The sequence below is a fragment of the Lingula anatina genome, chromosome 1 (genome assembly GCF_051362555.1).
Source record: "Lingula anatina isolate TDL-2025a chromosome 1, LinAna3.0, whole genome shotgun sequence".
Lineage (NCBI taxonomy): Eukaryota > Metazoa > Brachiopoda > Lingulata > Lingulida > Lingulidae > Lingula > Lingula anatina.
Genome location: NC_141767.1, coordinates 55,008,940 through 55,033,095, shown reverse-complemented (window position 1 = coordinate 55,033,095; position 24,156 = coordinate 55,008,940). Strand labels below are relative to the sequence as shown.

Genomic DNA, 24,156 nt, shown 5'->3' with positions numbered 1-24,156 from the left:
CCAAGTGACAGTTATGTCAATTATTCAAGAGTCTGTGCTTGTCATTGGACCACTCTTTGTAAAAGCTTTACAAGCAGTAATAATTGTGTTTTGACTTACTTAAATGGTACATGTCACAGGCATTATTTGCAAGCTGTGACTTCTTACACTTGTCAGAGGTCAGCGCTCCCAGAGTGCTTTTTTTATTTAGTAACATATATTCAGGCAGTGGTTGCAAAAGAATGCTGATAAAGACTGGGAAAAACAACTGTGATAAGTTAAAGATAAAAGAGATTAATGTGACCATTTTTTTTGATTGAACATACTGTATGTTTGTTTTCTGGGTTTTTAAAGAAAGGCATTATATTTGTCATACTGCTTCATTGCAGTAAAACTACTTATATGAGTATCATATACATTGCCATTTTGATGGTGTATAAGTCAAGTTAGTTTTTCAGATTTTATTTCAAGGCCAGTTTTCTAGCTTCTTTTGGGGTCTTAATTTATTCAGTCAGATGTACATTTACCTGTCAATTTTTTCTTGATCATAAGTTGGCTATGGATATTGCATTCATGATATACAGGACACTGACAGGAGGCCTTTCATAGTTCTTGATTAATCTTATCGTTGTATAATTATTAAGAGAGAGCAGACTAGGTTTACTGTATGTCTTCATAGATTTGCTATAAAGCAGCTAAAACCTTTACACTGGAAGGTGTCCTTCCTGCATCCTTTGTGCGACCATGAAACTGGCATCACTGTGGTCATACAAAGGAGACTCAAACATTGCATAATGAATGCTTAATGATTTGTCAATTGTCAGCACATTAAGTTTTTTTTTTTTATTTACTCTCATTGGGGCCTTACTACAGGGAGCAGAAAGGAGGCCGTGCAGTGTTAAGAGGACTTAAACAACAGAGCAAAATTAGTATACCTAAAGATAAAGAACAAGAGAGGGTCAGAGTCAGCATTTGATATAAGTTTGAGAGACAAATTAAGTATCATTCTGAAAAATATAATTCATCTTAGATAAGTCAAATCTGTTCTTTACAGTCCTAGAAAAGAAACAATAAGAGACATTGTAAGGTCACCATATTTTCACTAGTGCTAGATATTTTGACCATGAAAAGTTTCACATTAAATTTATAAAGTTATTATTATGTACAGACACAGATGTCTGTAGGTATAGCTGTCACCTGCATCTGTCGTCACGGTCGTTGCTGTTACTGTCACTGCCATCGCCGTCGCCCTGCACTTTCAGTGAAAACACAATAAGTGGAAAACCACTTTACCTTTTGTCTTCAAACTTGCAGAACTGATGAAAATTCAAAAAATACAGGTCTAGTTTGAATATCAGCATGATCAGGTGATTTTTTCAAAAGTTATGCTGTTTTTTGCTTTTTTCAGCATATATGCAACACTGAGAACACATTTCAAGAAAAACAGATAGGCATATTATCTGGAAACTCACAGGAGTGATCAAACTTACAGAAAAAAAACAAAAAAAAAAAAAAAACAGGTTGAGTTCAAAAGTATGCTTGATCAGGCATGTTAACAGTCTCATTATTGAACTAATTAGATATATATAAAATATTCTTCTGACATTTTCTGCATCTTTAACAATATTGTTACATGATTATATAAAAATGATGATAAACCTGTTATCTTGTATTGTGTAATAAAGTGTCAAAAATGGAAATAAAGTCTTATCATTGCAGTTTGTTAGATTTTATCGTTCACTGTGTTCAGAATCTCAGCATGGAGTAAATTGGAAATTTAAAATTGTTCTGTTGATATTTTTCCCATCTCAACAATTTTCTTAGTTGATCATATCAAAGGGACAGTAAATTAATTATTTTGTTTTATGTAAAAAAATGTTGAAAATGGAAATAAACTCATTGCAGTACAGTTATCTCTTGTTTACATTTTGGCATTTTCTGATATTGGCATTGGAAAACCAGTCTGATTGGTTAATTTTTCTGGAAGGTATACAGTTTTTTGTGAAAATTTAATTTTTCACACATGGCATTTTCAAGGTGTGACTTTGAACCTCCATGGGCTTGACGACCTTTGCTAGTCAGATTTTCTAAATATCCTTGATATTTTTATTATTAAAAATTGATGGTCATTATGCTATTAAGCATTATGTAATATTACATCAAAATTGAAGGAAACCCTATTTTAGACAATGCTGCCATGATGACTATCAAGGGAAAACCATATTAACGATGATTCTCAAACTCAAAGGACTAAAATGCAATCTGAGTTGGAAATGCATTCTTATGGGCTTCTTTTCCTAGAAGTTGAACATTTTTGTGAAATTTTCATTTTTCACAAATTGGCATTTTTAATGTGGGACATGGGCATTACGCTGGATGGAAGTCAAATTTTCTAAATGTCCATGTTATGTATAGTACATAAATAAAAATTGGTGGTAATAATACTGTTCATCATTACGTAATATTGCATCAAAATTGACAAAAAAACCCTACTTTGTACATTGTAACCACAAATGTTATGAAAAGAAAACTTATTTATTATTTTTTAAGGTCATGAATGATCTTTAGGATTGACATACATATCAAATTAAAATCTGCTCTATTGGATTATCATTTTTTATTGAATTTATGCAATTTTTTTGTGAAATTCTCATTTTTCTCATTCTGGCATTTGTGTGAACTTGAACTCTCATAGGCCTGAAGCTTCATGCCAGTTACACATTTTATTTATATCAGTAATACCTGTTGTGCATAATCAAAATTTGATGTTGACTTTGCACTGGTAGCCATAATGTATTATTGCATCAGATTTGACAGTATCCTATTTTGTGCATTATTATTTTCTGCTTTTTGTCTGTACATTTTACAGCTTTGCTGCCTTGTATTTATAGGAACAGGCCTCTCTATCTTTCATCAGTAAATGAAATTTTAGAGAAATAATTAAGATGGGCATGAAAGGGTCCACAAATTTCCTAGAATGATAGATTGTTTGTGCTGGAAAAAATAAATAATTAAATTTCTTAGAAGGGTTGTAAATTTAGTCACAACATATGCACCTTAGAACATCATTTTTTAATTTAGTATCATAAACACAAAGAAAGTTTTTACATGCAACTGTTGTGTAAGAGACTACTGCCTGAAAATTGTTTTCATGTGATATATGAATCTTGATGATGTCTAATAGGTTATCTAAGATAAAACCACCAACAGGGCGTTATTATGGAGATTTTAGGATCTTGAGTAAAACTGACTGTCTCATCCACTCTCTTAGCTGTTGTTTAAATCTGATTTATTACCTGTGTTAAAATGACCTCTCTGCACAAATATTTGATTCTAGAATTCATCTTTCTCACTCTCATGCAGTCACGACAGATGATGATTTAATTTCCCAAGATATTATGAAACCAAGCATTATTGTAAATGCAGAGTTTAATGCAAACAGACAGTGTAATATTGGAAATGATTTCTTGTTCTTTGATTACAGTACCCATAGCCTGGACTGATGAAGTTGGAATCTTAATACTTAATGCCATATGTATATATGTGGACAGAAGAAATAGCCAGTTTTTTCTGCTTATTGAAAATTCCTTTCATGTAGAGATTAAGTAGAGCTTTATGTGCTCCTTCTTATTTCTGGGCTGTATAAACACACTTTCCTGTTAGGATTATGGTTAAGTAGATCATTGTTTATGGAAATTGCTGAATTATTTTTTATGCTGTTGATGTTGTATTATCACTATCATCAGCAAAAAGCAGGTTTAAATATTTTCATATGGCATATATATCTATCATGATTTTGTTTCGTGGACTGAAACACAGTGACAGTGTGTGCGTGTGTGTATGTGTGTGTGTTTGTGTGTGTGTGTGTGTGAGAGAGAGGGAGAGAGAGAAATGGTGCTTGGAATTTTTGGGATTTTTCAATAGAAGGCAACATTACTTGCAATCCTGTAAATATTGAATAAAAATAAATTAAATACTATTAACTCCTTTTCATGATTTTTTCAAAACCTCCAATAGAAATTAGATATGGAAGATGGTAAAAAGTAAGATGCTGTTGTTACTTCAATATTTGAAGCATGTTTGATAAATAGGATAGAAATTTTAATATGAATGTATTAATGATTATTTATTGAAGTTTAGAATAGTGGAAATTAATCAGTGAAAGATTCTGCATTGTGATTTTGTTATAACTGTATGTGCCCTGTGATGAATATTGTAGAATAGTTAGATGTGGCATCCTAGCAGGCAAAATATGGATGAAATCAATTGGTCTCCACCTTGATGTAACACGTACTGGCATTAAGGTACCTGATTGGAAGTTGCAAAAGGCAAATGTGGATACTACCACCTGGAATACACATGGATATATCCACTAGATTTTCATACTATTTTGCTGTAGTTTTATTTCGGTTTTCGTACTCTGACTTACTTTGTACATTATATCCTGAATGCTTATAATCATTTCAATAACACTTTATCAGGAAGAATTGTTAGATTTCAGAGAGGGGGACAGTTTTTAAAACCCATTGATTTGTAGAATAGACTCTTGGAATCCCAAGTACATCAGATCAGGGAATAATATCGGATATATCGGATATAATTCCCTGATCAGATTTCACCAGATTTCCACATTGAGATCTTGAGATGTGCCCACTTGACACTGTCACCACTACTAAGTATTCTCTGCCTCCTGATATTTCTTATGTATATTTAATGTGTTTAATTTTGAAGCCAGTGGATGAATGTAGATGATATTATGGATGCATAGAGAAAAAATGGGTGTTTAATAATGCTACCATTACCCTTAATTTTGATTAAAAAATCATGTTTTAATTCCATATCTATTGTTATTTATGTAATAATGCATATGTGTACCACTCCTTGACATATTCATTTTCAATGTTTTTCTCTGTGGATACTTAAACTGGTATATACACACTTTTAATGTTATTATAGGTCACCAATTTCACCCCCACCCCCAAAAAATATTTTATACATGTAAATTGTCCATTAAAATAATGTGTATGCTGTGAGAAAATAGATGCAAGATTTCCATGTGGTTGTATCCACTTGAATTCCATGTGAAAATGAATGCCTGAATGATTACCATGTGGCCATATCCATGTGGATCCACAAGCTTACCAGATATCTCCTAGATATCCACATGGATTTCTCATGCTCATGCCTAGTGGGATATATTCATTTCTCTTTTGGATAATGGTTTCTTGTTGGTTGAATTAATCCCTTGCATACTTGACTTATTCTCTATTTAGATTGCATGCAGACTAAGAATCTAGTGTTCAAACACGAAACCTATAATGATGGTTGAAGCCGGAATTAATCAGACTGGGACAGTTTCAAAAGTATTCATGTTGTGTGCTGCTTCTATTTAGAGATAGTGGAAATTTTGATCAATCCTTGTAATGATGCCATATATATTCTGTGTCTGGTAGTGGATTTGTTTCATGCCAGTAAAGATTTATCTAAAGATCAGGAGGTTGTTGTTGGATTCAATGTTGACAGAAAGGCATAGTTTTTAAGATGTTAGTTTTCCATATTGCTTTCTTAAAAAATATTGTTGCTGATAAAGTGTTTTTAGAAATATTTGGAAAAAATTGCACATATTTATTTGAAAATATTTTGAGATGCACCCCAATCCCATTTTCATTCATGAAAATCCATAATTCATGTTTTATCATGTGTGCCCATTGATTAATTTATTATTACATATCTGTTCTGCTGTTTCTTTACAATTAATAGGTGTGCAGACAGGGTTATATCATTGCTCTCATACTGTTATATCCTGGTATCAATATACCTTGCCACATTAACTAAGTACTTCATAATGAAAGGAAGGACAGTTATTCAATGGGAAGTTGAAGAAGGTAGCAGTTGGATCCTATATTAGTCAGTTAACGGAGGTAGTGGAGTTCTTAGATGACAGCAGTAACAATATTATCTCATATTACTTGATAAAAGAAGCTACTGTATTTAATTATAGCATTGATTACCAATCCTTTTTTTTACTGACTTAACATTGGAGGGTGTGATAGAGAAACATTGCACACATCACATCAGCATTAGGAGTTGCTGCAGAGGAAAAACTGCAATCGGATATTGCACATGCCGTTCGGAAGCTCTTTTCTTGCATTCTGTATGACTCTTTTGATATGATCATTGATGACAAGGTGTTCTACCAGTGTTTGCCATGATATGTTTATTGTTGTGTGATTAGATAAAGGTGGATGTTTCATTTGTAGTAATCTTCTTAAGAATATAAGTTGAAAGTTACATTGGAATCTCTAAGAACAAGATGGAAGCAGCAGGGATTCAAATTATAGTGGTAAGTTCTGAATCATTAGTTTTGTGGTATAAAAGAAATTAGTTGTTTTATGATTGGAATCCATATCATTATGTAATATTTTTGTGCTTTATGCAGATTTTTGACTTCCATTTTTTATAACAGTTACTTAAAATCATGCATTTAGAAGCAATTTCTATTCTGTCATAGAAATATTAAGTTAAATACAGATGATTTTGAGCCCTGTTTAGGACAAGAATGCCTGCTAGAAGTTTAAATGGAAGAGACAAAAACATGGATTTTTTCTTCAGTTGACCTATTAAGCAAAAGATTTCCTATAAAGATTTTGCGATGCATGCACTTTCCAGTTCTGATGGTGACTAATGGCTGTGATTTTTATATTAAGTAAAACCCACAGGAGAGCATTTTCTTAGAAAAATTTATAGCAAATGATTCCTTTGCAATTAGAAAAAATTGATATGATGATGGAGTAGTGTAAGCCCTCTTAATGGATATGGATCCCTAGGATAGGCCATCTATAATTTGATTGCAAAAATGGTGACATTAAAAATAGTGTAAATCCTCTTTGGCATTTTGTTAGTAAATGATATCTTGTAGTATTTATTCATTTCAAAATCTGGACACTGTATTAAAAATGAATGGGTAAGCAGAAAGGAGAATTTCAAATTCCCAGAAATGATATTAGTTTGAAAGAAATTCTGGATTAATATCTTTGCTTTTTGCTAGTCACTGGATTGCAGCAGCTGGAATCAATCTAAACCAATTTCTTTCAGCTTGTATCAATTCTGTAGGGGAGAGATATGCTCCATTGGGGATTGTTAGGTAATTTTAAACTTAATTTTAAATTTAGCAACAATTCCCTTTTGGGTTGACTGTGTCAAATGTGTTGTGGGTATGCAGCCTAAATCACTTTATCATAGCTGTTTGGTCAACACTTGCAAAACTCATCTTTCAAATGCAGTGGATAATACATTAAAAATCTTGTCAAACAGCATATAGCATGAATATCCAATGCCACAATCATAGTGTGCTTTATATATTTGAACTTCCTAGCTGTTTCATGGAAGAAGCCATGAATCTTATTGGCTATTCTAACCATAGTTAGATTTAGGACACCCTTTTTGCTGGCATCCTTGATAAGGGTTCATGTCTATATTGTTGGATACTGCCATGAATATATACCTTACATTTCAAAAGATGTCTTAACTAATATTAAGTTTTTTTTTCAATAGACATGGTTGCAGCAATGATTCCCTTGCTGTTGCTATAACATCAGTGCAGACTTGCCTCTTTGAGGAAAACTTTGTACATGTATGGCTAAAAATTTTCTGTATTAAAAATGGATATTGCCATTACCTGTGGCTGATGGTGTCACAGGAGCCAAAGCTGCACCATAAGCCATTTACATTTCTTGTAACTGTAACTGTAATGCCTGGGAACCCAGTTTGCTGTTTTGCTTCAAAGGTACAGTGGTTGCTTGTTATGCTAAAATTCAGGTCAAGTTTAAATCTGGGCATGATTGATTATTTCTTGTATTTTTTTGAGATAATTTTTTTCAATAATTCTGGCCTTGTAAATACTGTCTCAGTCATATGAAACATTTTGGATTAAAGTTTTTGGGATTGCACATAATGGTAAATTCAGGTCAGCTTAAAGACTGACCATGATCCGATATTCCTTAAATTTTTATATACAGCCACCATAGGTGTCTGTATATATCCTGATTGGTCTGTCTGTCCATGTCATCGCAGTCACTTTCATTGTTAGTTGACATATAATTTTTGCCCCATAACTTTTTGTTTTACTTTAAATTTACTGAGTGGCTTTGTTTGGTAAAGAGGCAGGTTGCTTTTGAAAATTGGCATGATCGGTTTACATTTATGGTAATTATATATATTTTTTTTTGTGTGAAATTTTCATTTTTCACACCTAAGCATTTTCAGCAGCTTTTATATCCCATAGAACTGAATCACTTGCTATTTTTTCAATGTCCATGTTACCTGTAGTACATTATGTAAGAGGGTAAGAGTGATTATGCTGTTTTGAAGCATTATGTAACAGTGCATCAAAATTGGCCAAAACATTATTTTGTGCACTTTTTTCTGCGTAATGTCTGAACATTTGACAGCTTTGCTGCCTTGTTTCAATACTTTTTTCTTATAAATTAAAATCAACAAAAGGTATTAGATAATTTTTTCTCTCAAATTTGGTCTTGCATTTGATAATTGTGGCATTATTTAGGTATAAGAACCCATTTACCAAAGCTTAAAGACACATCTCTCTCTTTTCCTACCAACTTCTTGGACTCATATCTAGGACTGAATTATTCAGTCTGAAGTTTTTGTTTTCACCATATTTAAAGTGAGGTATGCTAGCTTTGACTGGTTTGTTGTTTTACAGGATTCTTGCTCTGTGCTTAAAGTGACACATATCTATGCTGTCTTGATTTAGCTACTGGTCTGCATATTTGAATGCTTTCACTTTTCTGTTGTAGTTTTTTCCATGTACGTGAATTAGGCAGTTATCAAAGCTTTGATCAGTACTTGTCAGAATTATTAGATACCTTTGAAGCAGGTTTTAAATAACAGTTATCAATAACATTTACTTTAACTGTCAATTTGGTTCACTGTTTTTTTAACTTGAGTAACATTGATTCAAAGGCCTGTAAGATTAAAGACATTCTAAAATGTGATCTCGATTGTTGGAAATAATACTTTTTTGGAATTAGTTTGAATAAAGTTAGATTTCATGTTGCTGGATAAAAACATGTATGTGTCCACAGAAACTGCAAATCCATTTGTCAATCTGAAAAAGAACACATGCAACACATTTGTTATTGCTTTTTTTTTCTGACTGTACCTAAAAGCTTAGCTCACAGTGCTCAGTCATTAACTTGTACAATGTACACATGTTTATGTAAAGATTTGATTTGGAATTTAAGAAAGGATGGGAATTAAATATTGATTTTTAATTTTTTGTCACATTATGGAATTCACTTTCTTGGATTTACTCTAAAACAGAATAAATAAGGAAAACTGTGTTACTTATTATTTTAAAACTTGAGATGTAGGCCTAAAATACAGTTAGAGGTAAAAACATATGTCAGTCTTGACATCTATATGTCTGTCCATCTAACTAGTTGGGTGCCTTGTTTTTACGTACTTAACAAGTGACATCAAAAAGAGAGGGAACCAATAATTAGTATTTCACTGCATAACTATTGAGAGGAAATTTAGGAAAGAGGCATATAAAGCAAATAGGTAAAGGGATAATAACTCTCATTTTGGCCAAAAAATGAATTTTCCTGGAGTAAACAACAATTTTCCCATACTTACCAATGGTTAATGAATCCATTTTTACATTCAAAGATAGTCCCTGTTTTTTTTCTAAAAAGTTTTTTTTTTGTTAAAATTTCTTTAGAGATTATAACAGAGTATAGCCGTCAATGGAGGTCACGTGGTCTAAAGACAAGCTTAGATATCAGAATAATAGCTATAAATGCCGTTTTTGTGGTACAACAGAATATATTATACTTCTATGAGTTGTTCACAATGTTTTTATTGTGAAATATAGATCTCATACAAAGAGTTATTGTCCCTTTAATATCAGCCAGATTGCAATGTGGGAACTCGAAATGAAATGCTGTTTTAAAGACCTGTTTTTTTTCGTATTGTAAATCAAATGATTTAAGAAGCACAACTTAATTATTAGTATAGTTCATGAGGTTGGATAAGAGATTAGTTTTTACTAAGATGCTCTTTGACAGAAACCCTTAATTTGTTCTGCTGCTCAAGTTGTAAATACCCTAAAAAGTCTACAAAGGATTTTTCATCCATTATTAAAATGGGGATATGGTATGCTGCATTTTATCTGTATTTTTTAAGTAATACCACATTTCTCTTTAAAAAAGTTCTGTGATAGATAACTTAAAAGGTTATCTTCTGAAAAATTGATTCTTGCAAAATCGTAAAATTATGCTGTCAAATATTTGCTCCATCTGATAAGTGCTATATTTATGACAGTACTTGTGGCCTGTTGGTGTAGTATCTACTTGTAGGGTAGTTTTTATTTGCACGTCATGACCAAACTGAGATTTGGAAAGCGACGAACAAACAGAAAGAGCCTAGGGAAAATACACCCTCAGCAGAAAAGGTAATCCCTTCCTGTTGCCAAGTCTGCTGAATTATAAGTTCCTTGATGTATGATATGGTGTTTGATGGAGGTGGAAGTCAAGGTTAATGGATGAGCCACGGTATGACATTTTATCTTCACAGGATACGGAACATGTTGCTTCAGCTCATAAACCGGGCCACGGTAAATTAGGTCTTCATACTTGTTGAAAGTCAAATTTATTGGTGCTTTATTGTATGAGTTAACTATTGTTAAGTGTGATGGGTGAAAGAGTGGTTGGTGAGGGGAAGGAGTACTAGTATGAAAGTGAATTTAATTACTTGTTTAGAAAAAGATAATATTACATAAGAAACTTATCATGCAGTATATGGAAATGTTGGGATGAGGTTTACTATTACATCAGAAACCATTGCATCTCATATTAATATGATGCATCTTTATAGTGTGTGACATGTTGTACACATAAACATGCAAATACTTGTACTTGAGTGCTGCATGTAGCTTTGATGCACATTAGATCTGTGTATGGAGTCAGCAGATAAAACTACTGCATCCAAGTGGGTGGCAGCCCTCATTTCTGAATTTTGTTGGAAAAAAGTAGCAAATTTATCTTGAGTATATATGGCATAAATTGTTCCCAGTATGCTGTAGTTTATAATTTTGTATGTCCATGGATAATTGTATGTTTTGGCTTATGATGTGTGTGTGTGTGCATGTATGTGAGTGAAAGGGGGGGGGGGGGGGGCATAATGATATACCAGTCTATCCAGGAAGTAGTTGTACAGGATGGTACAGGACCACTGGACAATGTCATCACAATACCATACAACACAACATGACATAATACAACACAACACAACAATTTATTTGAAGTCAGTACATATTGATCAGTGCAGTTTTATGGTACGCATATGCACTGACTTGAATAGAATGGTAACAAGGAAGTAAAATTTAAGGTGCTTGGTACAAAGTAAACAAATGTGTTTAATAAGTTATAAGGAACCCATGCATGGTACTTTTTTTGGCGAATGATCATGCAAACACAACCTTGGGTTTCTTTGCCTGTGTAATGTGAACATTTCTGCATTGTAAGGTAGTATGTTTGTGTGGTTTATATATATACTAGTAAAGGTATGGCTATGGGTTTGCAGTTGTCAGCAGAAGGTTTAAGGTATTCAATTTGGTATTATTTAAAGGGGCATGTAAAGGAAGGAAAGGTGCCTATTTGTTGTTGAGGTGATATATCAGTGTTAGAAATTGTGTCTTAAATATTTGTCAAGATAAGGTGTATACTTTTTTTTTGCCAAAAATCTTATTTTAGTTAATTTTTTTTATCCCTTTGGTGTGTTCAGTTTTAAACTTGGCTGTCATCTGATTCATTCTCCTTTGACCACTGCTACAGGAAAGAGAGCAAACTTCTTTCAAGATTCATGGTGCAGGATTTACTTGAGGAAAAAAAAACATATTTCTTACAAACCAATTCTGAAAAGAAAACACTTGTGTCATTGTAAAACACTTGTGTCATTGTAGGCTGTAGTAGAAATTGTTCTGCTAGTTTTCTCAGTGGCTAACCATTCAGGTATGTGTATGACCTTATTTGTCTTGTAGTCCTGTCCAACATATGCAGCTTGTAATTGAAATTATATTGCAGCCTTCAACAAGATAATGTGTTATGCCCATTATCACTATGTCAATATTGCTACTATTATATATCAGTCATAGAGTCCTGATATTGAGAGAAAATACTCATCATTTTACACTACATTACAAGGTGTGTGTGGATTGATAATTATGTTTGGAATGGTGATTGAATTATTTTGTGCATAAAAACCTGAAATAACCCACATCAGCGATAACAAAAAGGAAAAAAAAAAGTAAAGAAAAACTTCACCTGCACCTTTTTACTTGCAACAAAAACATAATTAGACAGTTATGACAGTCCATATGTTCAGTTAAGCTGAATTATTATATTGATTATCAGCTAGGTGTCAGGTAGAGGGCATAAAGCCTGGATGTAATACATATATATTACTAGTACATTGTCACTGTTGTAATACATATATATATTTTGCCTTGGTTGACGTTGTAAATGGATGCAGTGTGTCTGTCAAGTACAGTTCATGTTGAATCTTTTCTCGCTATTAAGGAGTGAATACACATTTATGAAAGGATCGGGTAATTGCCAGTGTGTAATTATTGATAAATGTGTGCATATGTTTGTGCACATATTTCTGTATTTGCTGTTGACAGAGTTCATCATGTTTGGGTAAAGATATTGAAAGTTTTTCACATTTATAGAAGTATATGGTACAAGTATGATGTGTAATATAGTCATATAACATGAGCATGTATTGTAATGATGTCATCATGTTACATGACTATTATTTTTTATGTGTGGAAATGTTTATTTTGTACTTGCCCATTCAGATAAGATGCAATGCCATATATACCTTGGTCATGTGGTATTTCTTTTTGTTAGACTCCCCCCTTCCCCTCTCTCACTTCCTGGTGGATGTATAAAAACCTTTGTGGTTAACATACTGTCTAGACAAAGATGGATCTTCAGTTTCAGAGTCTGGATGTGTTATGTCTATATTGACAGACATGAAAAGCATACAACCTCCACGTAGAAAACATCTGAGGTTAGGTTACATAATGACAAATTGATATTTTTCTCAATCTTTTTGTAGGCTACTAGAGTACCTCAGCAAGGAAAACCAATTGATTGTAACATAAAGCTGAGTATTACTCATTCAACTATTTACCTTATATAATGTTGAAAGCAGTTATGTGCAAAGTGATGCAGAGAGATAGAAAGTGAAACAGACAGATGTTGTTAATTTATAATCATGATAAGAATGGGAGAAAAAACTATATATGAAGCCTTATACAGTACTAGTTATATATTCCTAACATCATCTTATCTGTTGTGCATGATTAAAATTTGGTATCAACTTTGCTGTTAAGCACAATGTAGTATTGTATCAAAATTGACAAAATAACCAATTTTATGCATCATTTTTATTTCTTTTTCTTTTTTGTCAGTACAATTGACAGCTTTGCTGCCTTTATTAATTGAGAAAATTCCATGCAGAATTATATTTCATGGTATTGGTTTTGAGCCATAGAAGTTTTAAAACAGTTTGGGATTCAGAATGTAGCTGCTATATATATGTTGCTACCACAGGATTGAATCTACTGTGGAGAATCACAGGTGATTGTTGCAAAATAAACTGGGCTGATATCTCGAGTGATTAATATAAACATGTATATCATAAAATTGTTATTATTGATAGTGAAGAAACCAATAAAGCAAACCACTTTCAAAGACTATAATATATGGATTTGCTTTCGTTTAGCAGCTATGCATTTGCCTTTGTGTTCCTGTCACCAGATTTACATATTTGCAGCATCTCTACAGCAATCAAAACTAGTACAACATAGTTACATAAGCAAGTAGTAGGGAATGATAAGAACATTTACAAGAATAGAACTACATGTATTCTTTTTCTGACATTGCCTCATTACCAATCAGGGTAGCAACCCAAAATAGACCTTTTGTTACTTATGATATAGATTTTTTCATGAGTCTTATATTCTGAACTCCCAGACAATCTTTGGCTTTGAGAAAAATGGACCACAAACTACAGTGCATATAAACAGCCATTCTTTCCATTTATTTGTTTATTTCAGTACTAAATACAGGTTACAATTTGATAGAATGAGTAGTGGAAAGTACTTTGAAAATGTCTCTAAAAGGTACATGTATACTCTATATATTTGGAAATGTACTAGTTATATTTTTTGTCTTATTGTCCTGCAAATCAATTTATCTATCTCAATTCAGACCTTAAAACTTATAAAACCACTTAAAATTAATTTAAGTATCTTATGTTAATATTTGTTTCTGACGACACTGGCAGTTAAACAAACCATGAATCATTTACAACTAAGTTATTTAATTATAAAATGATACAAAACTTGAATACAAGTGCATGGATGCGTCAAGGACTGATTAGTTAGTAGCAGAAAAATTGCCTTTTTTCTCAGGAGAAAATAAGATTTGGCACTAAAATGATGTAAAGGTACCTTTAAATTAGAACTTCAGTGGTGTTTGCTTGAACTGACTGAATACAACAGTTTACTGTGAGTGTCAACAAGTTCTCATTCTGGGTAGAAATCTGATATTTAGAGACAGATAGGTAGATAGATAGATAGATAGAAGTCAGCACTCATCTTTTTAGTTGAATACTTTAAAAAATTATGATGAGCATAGATTTTTTCCTGTTCTCTAAGCCTCTTAAGCAAATGTAGTTTGACTTGAACATGCATTGATACTGCTGGGAATGGGTTTAATGCAAACTAAATGTCACTGTCTTTGATGTGATGTGACTGAATAGGTTCTCATCAGACTATCATACTAGCTAGGACACAGTCATTACTCTGATTACTTGGCTTCGGTTTAGATGATCTGCGTAATGAAAGATGACATTTTTTATCTGTGTAAGAACACAGAGGCAACCCTTCCAATGAAAGACACTGCTGACATTGTTCACATAGGTCAAGTAATGAAAAGGAGAATGATTATGTACATTCTCAAGTGTAAAGAAGTGAATGAACAATGATTTTAGCAGATTTCACAACTACACACACGCTACATGTAGAAGTTACATGGGGAATAATTGTATCAGTTTGGAAAGTATCATGCTCTAAAATGGACAATGACACTGTAGATAACATGTTGATACTTGAAGGTACAATATTGTTTTGTTTGAAAATAAACAGATTGTAAGCCCAATGACAATTACATGTTTGATATTGTGATTGATAAAAGCTGTTCCCACAGGAGTATTGGAATTGCATATTAATTTATTTGCACTCAATTATTCAAAGTCATGCTATTTCCAGCACTTATTGTCATAGCATAAAGCAGAAGTATTTACAGCTGCATATGCTCAGCAGTCTTTTGATAATGGTAATGAGATATTTTTTATTTGTCAAGTTTTCTATTTAATGAAATCTGTTAAAGAAACTTGCCTAACCAAGAACTAATTGGTTTATTTTGCACTGAACTTGAGGCAGTGGTAAGAATAATCAATCTGTACTTTTCTTTATGTTGCCATATGTACAAATGTTAACTAAGAAAAAGGTTAATTGCAAAAGCTTGTTTGATATTATGGTCAGAAGATGTGTTTTTTTAGGCGACAGGCTGCCAGTGTACCGTACATGTATTTCTTGTCAAATTGGGTCAAACTTACTCAGTATGGCCAGTTTTAGCTTGTTGTCTGCATACAATTTAGCTCCATTATTGTTGGCAGTCAATATCTAATAGCTGGAAACTCGCCTCAATAACAGTGACTTTGGCTGCGACAACAAAGAGATTATATGTAGTGATTTCAGTGAGCTGATCATAATCAAGAGCCCCCTCAGATGTGTTGTACCCAGATCAGATAGGTTGACTCATCTAGAAACATGGCTTTAGGTCCAATCCATTATTGGTCTAGTTTTTCAGTGCTGTGGAAACTTACTTAATGATACATGATCACCTTTACCTGACATGTATGTAAGTAGACAGTATAAGACCCAAGGAGACAGTATAAGGTATTATAGGAATAATTTGCAAATTTATGTAAAAAAAGATAAAAATAAAAGCAAAAATGTTACTTGAACTACACCTACAAGTCACGCATACATGTACCTATTGTTATAATTCAAAGAAGATAACCCTTAATTGTTTACTGTTGAGAATTCCTCCTGCCATAAACAACAGAATAAAGACATCAGTCGTGATAAAGATCTTAATAAACTGTGCATTATTGTAATTATGTTTATTGTGCAGATTTCATAGCAGGTTTCTTCTTTCTGAGGCCATATATCGAGTGGCTTTATTTCACACCTGTAACCTTAATACATGTGAGCAGGTAGAGTACTTCACCAGGGTGTTTGCTATTCTAACACAACCATTGACTTGATTCATGGGTAAAGATAATATGGATGTTACCACTTCTGATACTGGTTGCATTACTCTGCACTGTTGTTACAAGTAAGTGGAATACATTTCAGAACTCTTTCAGCATGATCTCTTGATATGGGCAGAAGACTTTTTATGTATGTATATATACATATTCAGAAAGAAATATTTCAGTGCTTTGATTTGTGTTTGAAATAAGGGTTATTTAAAGGTTAAGTTATTTCAACATAACCACCTGCACATAGTTGTAGATATATAATGCACAGAATGATTAAAGCTTAATCTCAGTGGACTACTAGTATTGTCTGTATGTTTGTTTCACAGTAGCATATATTAATTACTAACCTATGTTACTAACCTTGAACTTCTGTCTGTACCAGCGGGTTTTGTTATCAGGTAGTAAAATGAAACTACTGCACATGCTTTCACACTTGAGACATATTGTAATATAGAACCTATAGAGAACCCTGCTAATGCTGCTTGTCATTATTATTATTATTTTTTGAAATATGTATGTTTATATGCTAGCACATGCAGGTGTTTTGATAGATCAAAATAATCATTATGTATATAACAACATGCAGCAGAGTATATTGTTCTGAAACATTATAAAAATACAGGCAAATTATGGACAGATTTGCCTATAACCACAGCTAGCATATACCGGTATACTTAACTAGTACTAAATGACTGAAAATTTGAGAATTATGATTATGAAATGTTCTGGGGTGAATTTGTGTATATGTGTGCTCTTGTGCAAAGGTGTGTTTAGAGATCTGAAATTAAAAAAACTATGTTTAGCCATGTTGAAGACATAATGATATCTTTAAAGAGTGTGTTGTAAAAATAAGTATCATTGAAAAAAACGAGTTTATAGCAGTTGAGGCATGATTTCTGTGATTTCCACATTGTAGCATTTTTTTAAAAATTTTATTACATGTATATGTTATAAATAGTGAGCAGAACCAGCATTAAATAAATTCACATATTACAGCAAAATGAAAGCAAACATTTTACAAAACATCTATTCTAACAAGTGCTTAGGTGTCAAGCTCCTTTTATCTTCAAAATATATGATTAGGATATAGTAATTAATAAATTCTTATTGTACTTTTTAAGTTCTAGTGTTATTATTTTTATGGCATGATAATTTTAATGACAAAAACATCTCTGTGGTAGAGTATGTTATTAAGCAACTATAGATAGGTTCTATTATATTAAATGATCTAGGATATGATACACACAGAACAAGTCAAAATGGTACTTTGTAGGTAATCATGTTATTTCCTTCAAGAGGGGCAACCAAAATTTAAAGAGAATCTGCAGTTTGCTGAACTAGTAAAGATAGTCACTATACATGTTTGTAGAAAGCAGAACCAGAAAGAGGTTAATAACAGCTACATATATGCTTAGATTTGGTGGTTTACATTCATGATTAGAAGAAAAAGGACAGCAGATAGTATATATCGAAGTTTGGAATCTGTTTTGGTAGAACCTAGATGCTGTTACAATAGCCATTGTTTTATTCTTTGGGTCTGTATGATAATGCAGTAGAAGCGACTATGGTTAGATGTTTCACTTCCAGGGTTAGATGATAATAATGCTCATGATGATTGTGATGTTGCAGAGTTTTTACTGAAGAGGAATAAGAATATGGTTGATGTATGTATGTATGTATGTGGAGTATGTGTTACATGTAGCTTACAGGGTTAATTCCTATATATAGTTCCCATAATACATCTTTTGTATATATGAAGGTAACTTTGTGTGTGCAGTTTCAACCCCGTTGTGACTATAATGCACAGCAATAAGAAGTGCGCTTATGTCAGTGTGTGAAGAAGATTGATGGGAAAGGTTGGAGGTTCTGTTAGGATTATTGGGTAAATGATATCCTCTTAAAATGTATCCCCCCATGCCCTTCCCCATGAGCAAAACATGGGATCCACTAGTCTACACAGTGTTTCATTTTGTATATGCTTAACATAACATAGGGATGTGAACCAGAGGAGCAATCCACTTCTTTCTTAAACTATTTTTTTCTGCCATAGTATACAAATAAGACTGACATGTAATGTTAAGCTGTTGTAAATATTGTTATTCGAGTCCTGGACGAAATGACAGAGATTGTTTACCAAAATAGAAAGGTGTTTCATCTTTATCTCCTTGTCTCTTGAATGTGAGGGGAGTTTTTAAGGTGTTTTAGACAGTTATATATATATATCCCCTCACATTCAATATATATGTAACAGACGGACTCTCTTGTGGTTTAAAATATATTTATTGGTATAACTGAAATTTTCCCCCTGTAATAAGCAGTGACATATAATTAGATAAAATGACATACAACAAATAATAACTATGTAGTTCCTGTAACTGTTAAACACTTATATTTCTATAGTTCTATGTTTACATCTTTGATAAAGAAATAATACATTTGATACAGATTACTACGGCTTATAACGGCTTACCCTGATCTTATTCAAGGGTGTTTTAGAAAGAGTGCTGGTTACACCAATAGGTGGCTTGGTCTGAAAACTAGATAGTAGAGAATGCTGTAGTATAGCATAGTGCAATAGAGTTGGACACGTAAAAGACAAGATAGAATAGCAGATACTAAACTGAACTAGAATTTACTAGACTATCCTCAACTTACCACATACAGACAGATGTACAGCAACTCCAGCACTGTTTGAAAATCCGGCGCCAAGGTCTTTTATAACGAGACGTCACATGACACAGACGCGGGAAGACAGAACAAAGGAACATAGACAAAACACCAATTAGGGGGCGTCAGAATCACAGCAAGTCACAAAACAAGACAACTCGAGACGAGTGCATATTTATACATAGTTACATATATAAACAATGTTTTCAGTGTTGAGAATCATCTTTTCTAGATGTCTTCTTAAATCTGTTCACAAAGCTGAACTTAACTAGAGAATGGTCTGCATATCTGAACTGTAATGAATAGACAGTGGCTAAGACTTTGTATTTATTGTTTGCAGGATGAAATGACTGTCAGCTCCTCTGAGACAGCCATGGCAAGTGGTGCTGAAACAGAGTTGGAAGACGAAGCAGGAAGCAACGACATGGAGCAGTTGCTGGAGTCTAGGTGTGATGATGGGGTAGATGGCCATGTTATGTCAACGATACAACATCTGCGCCTGTCACCGGACCTTCACGTGCCAGACAGATACAACCACTTCACAATTCACAAACAGACCTCATACAGGTGAGCACAGTGCATTTGGTTCATATAGATAGAAGAATGATCTTGATTTGGTTTGGTGGCCCTCTGTGAGAGAATGTACTTTTTGAGGTAAGTTGAATGCCTTTTGCTGTAAAATAATCAGCAAGAAAAGGTTGGTGTTGAAGAAATGTGTTAGGTGTGACAGAGTGTGATTGTGATCTTTGCACTAAACTTAAAGTCTGAACACATCTATCACATCACACACCCACTATACTAAACTAATCCTCATAACTTGTTCTACCTTAGATCAATAGAAAATGTGAAGGCTTTATTTATAAAATCAATACTTCAGCGTGTCAGTGTAGTATGAGACCTTTGATCTCAGGTATGACTTTAGAATGAAACAAATGATTCTCAGTTTCCATAACAACCAAATTAATAACTGAAGATCACGTTACCTTATGATGTAGGAAGCTATCTTCTGTTAGAGGTGGCAAAGAAGGTAGCAAGCTTGATATGTGCTTTAGACCTCAGTTCCTGTATGCTAACTCTATGTGTCCTTTGGGCAGGGATGTTCTAGCTTCAACAGTATTTAGCAATATAGGAAAACCAATATATATATTTATATTTTTATTACCAAGTGACTAATTTTTTCCTCAAATCAGTGATGAATTGGCCAAATGCAATCAAACACATTAAATTTATTTTTAGTTTGTATTGATATTGACAAATATCTTTTAAGTCAATCATTATTAATTTAATCAAAAAATTGTGTTATGGATCAGTGATATTTATTATTTATTTTATTTATTTTTTGCTGCAAACATTAATAAACCTGTTTACAAGGGATCACATCCAGCTTGGTTGGAGTTTAGGTTTGGTTTTTGGGAGCATTTGCAAAGATACATTAGTTCTTGCATTATCACAGGAGAATGGCTTTGTGCAGATGGATTAGAGATAACCCCACTCTGAAAGCTGCCATGGAGACCTCTCCTCTACTGAAATGAGTAGAAGTAAGCATTTTGCTTGTTGACAAGGTTGAAAGGCTTTTCTTGTCTGAGCTCATTCCTATTTTTTTCACAGAGGCTTAATCAACTGATCTGTTTAGAAAGTCACCAAGGGAAAGCAGGACCAGGAATAGAACAGTGGGATTTGAGCAGTGATGCATTGTGCATAAGTACATGTAAAGGCTACATCTTGGTAAATGTTTCATCATGTTATAGTCTTGGGAGTATATGTTATTATTGTGATGACTTTTTTGACACCATCCCAGTGTGAATGAGATGTTTTATGTTTAGAAAAAACTATATGGATATTTTTGACTAAATTAAAGCTTCATTTTTGAAGTCAAATTTACCAGATATGGATTTATTGACTTGACTTGAGCATACTTTTGACAAGGTAGATTTTTCCTAGAAAATGAATTTCACAGCTTGAACGTTGGTCAACAACATTATAAATAACATGATTCTTAGTGATAAATTTATCAGAACTTACAAAGCGTCTGTCATTAGCTACTTAGACAAGAATAAAACTGATTATTAGCTTTTAATTTTTTTAAACAATTATTGACATTCCAAAATGGGGATACCTTGCTTTTTCTGATTATTTGACCATTTCTGTCCATTTCTCCCAACATCATCTCAATGAGAAAATGTGTTTTTGTTCTATTGTTTTGAATTATAGATAGTTCTCAGGTATTTAGAGATAAATATATTCTCTAGCCTTGTGAGCAATTTATGAAAGGAAATCTATTTCTGGACAAAATAAAGGATGAAAGAATAAGTCAGTGATCCTTTGTCAGATCTCCAAACATATTCTTTATGTCAGGTGGTAACAAACAGAGTTGAGAGTAATAAAAGTGGACAAGTCTCAATTCCACCAGGTTATAACAGTAAACTTGCATGTAGGCCAGTAACTTTGTTTTCTATAATTACCAATCTAATTGTCTAATCTAAGCTACACAATTCCCAGAAGTCTCTAGGTAAGTTACTTACACATGAACATGACAGAACATGCAATTGGGTATGGGTGAAAATACACTGCATATTTACTCTCTTAAAAGCAACCTCCTTTAAATCTATATTTTGTACCTTTTCTATGTATTCTATACACTTTGAATTTTTAACTTTCCTTTGTTCTAGATGTGTTATTTACTTGTATATAATGTGAAATGCTCTTGGGATATGCACATTGAGATTTGGAGTGTACACAAGCCTGCACTTTAATTTTTGCAGTATATTTTAAGATGTTTTTTTATGAGCAGCTTCTAATCAGTATAATTTTGGTTCAGTGAATCCAACTCAAGCTCGGTTAATCCTTCTTAAGTGCATTCCATTATCAGTTGTTTCAGTTCATAAGCAGGTTCTATGGTGTTACTTTTAGTTGGTTTCCTTCCTGTTGTTTAATTTAATGAAATTTAATGATTTGTCTATTGAAACAAGTAGCCTGAGAATGGGCAGTTTGGGTTATGCATATTTCCTTTACTTAGAATTTAACTAGTACATATTGACCCAGGGGGTTACAGACTGTAAGCTTTTAATGAAATATGGCATCTATCAGACAGCTTCAAAACCAACAGTCTCACACAAATTCATTCATTTTGCCCTTAAGCATATCAATTCTGAATCCGCCATACATATATTTTGCATTTTGATCTAAATGCCACTCCAGAACTACAGTTAAAGAATAAGGGCTGATTATAAGTGCAGATTACTCCATGAAATGGATTTCGTTGTCTTTTTATGGTTTGCCTCATGTAAACTTCACCCGATTCTTTCTTTAAAAACATTGTATCCAATATTGCTTTTTGTGAAAATTATTTTTCAAATGAAATATGTTTTGCTGATGTGATCTTAAATTTTGATAATATTACAACTAGTTACTACTAATTAATACTAAAATATGTTTTACATGTCATACTTAAGTTGTGTGTGCATGCATGGGTGCACGTGAAAAATTGTCACAAACCTGTATTATATTACACAAGAAATCTGCCTCCAATGTCTTTAATACAATATCTAATAGTTAATTTCAGCTGGATTTGATGATTATTGCTAGTTTCTTAGTTCTGGAGCAGCCTTCATTCATGACCAGCTTTCATTCATATCCCTTTTCAAAATATATTACTAAAAGAGCAAAGAAAAGATTGCAGCTGTTATGGAAGAAACAGATGTTCAGTTATGTAATCATCATGAAGGTACAGGTATATTTGCAGGTGCTACAAGTTTCATGTCTCTTTCTCTGCCTACAGCTAGTCAACGAGGAGAATATATGAATTCAGATAAATGTTATGATAATCAAAAGAAGAAAAAATTATTTTGTTTTTATTGATGAATTGATTTATATAATTCTTAAAGATTAAGCTTGTGTTAATATAAAGATTTTTCCTGGAAAATTTGATAGTGTAAAGTTGGTGTTTCCAAACTGAATACTTAAAGGTGAATGTCACTCTGTGGATCCTAAAAATGAATAAAATGATCATTTCTAGTAATCTTCTGCACATTTTGATCATTTCAGAAATTAACAACTGGGTATTGACATCACTGCCCATTGTAATGTGTATAAGAGAAGAGACATCACTGGTGTTAAGCAGGCTCTGCTGTGACTAGAAATTATTATTTTATTCATTTTAGGTCTCAGAAAATGACATTCTTCTTTAATTGTGTACTCCAGAAACGGAATTTTAATTTTTGGCAGTGCTCTTCTCATTATGCCCCTGGCAACTCCACCTATTTTAATAATATAAGGCACTGTTTCCAAATGTGATTTTTAGACCAAATTGCTAATATTTAAGTCTATATTAAATTTGTTGTCATCTTTCACCATTATGCACCTCTGTGTCCCAAGGTTGTTTTGCTAGTAATGCAGTTTAAAGTTCTTTAAATATTTATGAAAAGCATTGCTAATCACTCAACACTCATTCACAACACTTTTCATTTTGACGTAAAATATTGGTTTTTATTTATCAAATGCAAAGGCAGGATTACTCATTATTCACAATTGGAAAAAAAGGATGTTATGAATTTGGAGCTATTATTTGTTAGATTGAGATCAGTTGCAATCTTTCTGCTAAATGCAGATTTGTAAAGAAAAAATAAATTTCTATAGCTATGATTCATTTATACTGTCATTGTATAGAATTACTGACAGCATCACTTACAATTATAGCCACTTGTATTACTAACTTGAAAGCCCACAGATATTGTATTATATGTATTAAGGACTGGGAGGGGGGGTGGGTATAAATACTTCCAAATAAACTTATTGATAATATGAATAATGTTAACCCAAATAGACTTTGAATTATATTCCTTTATAAACAACATAACTTTGATACATTTGTTTGCCAGTGTGCTATGTTACAGAAGCATGTGTGGGAAGACATAATAGACAGAATATGTTGGCAGAAAAGGACACAGATCTCACATTAGTTTTGATTTAGATTGTTCTAAAGATAACAATATGGTTTATTTTTGATGTGCTTTACTGCAACCATATTGTGCAAATAGTATTCAAAACAAAATCGGCGTGGGTTCTGTTTTATTGTGAAAAGGCATCAGC

At 32.9% G+C, this 24,156-nt stretch overlaps 1 protein-coding gene across 24 annotated transcripts in view; it reads left to right on the top strand.

Moving 5' to 3' along the window:
• LOC106178934 (diacylglycerol kinase zeta) overlaps positions 1-24,156 on the top strand; it is an 85,960-nt gene that overhangs the window by 9,939 nt on the left and 51,865 nt on the right. For 15 of the 24 annotated variants that reach the window (XM_086998981.1, XM_086998965.1, XM_086998979.1 and 12 more), the window contains one exon: positions 19,409-19,635. In XM_086998981.1, the coding sequence (XP_086855107.1) occupies positions 19,415-19,635 (221 nt within the window). In that variant the 5' untranslated portion in view covers positions 19,409-19,414. Of the gene's footprint in view, positions 1-6,154; positions 6,323-10,500; positions 10,616-11,455; positions 11,526-16,300; positions 16,541-19,408; positions 19,636-24,156 lie in introns of those variants that run through there. The other 9 variants (XM_086998985.1, XM_086998969.1, XM_086998983.1 and 6 more) reach the window with 6 other exon arrangements.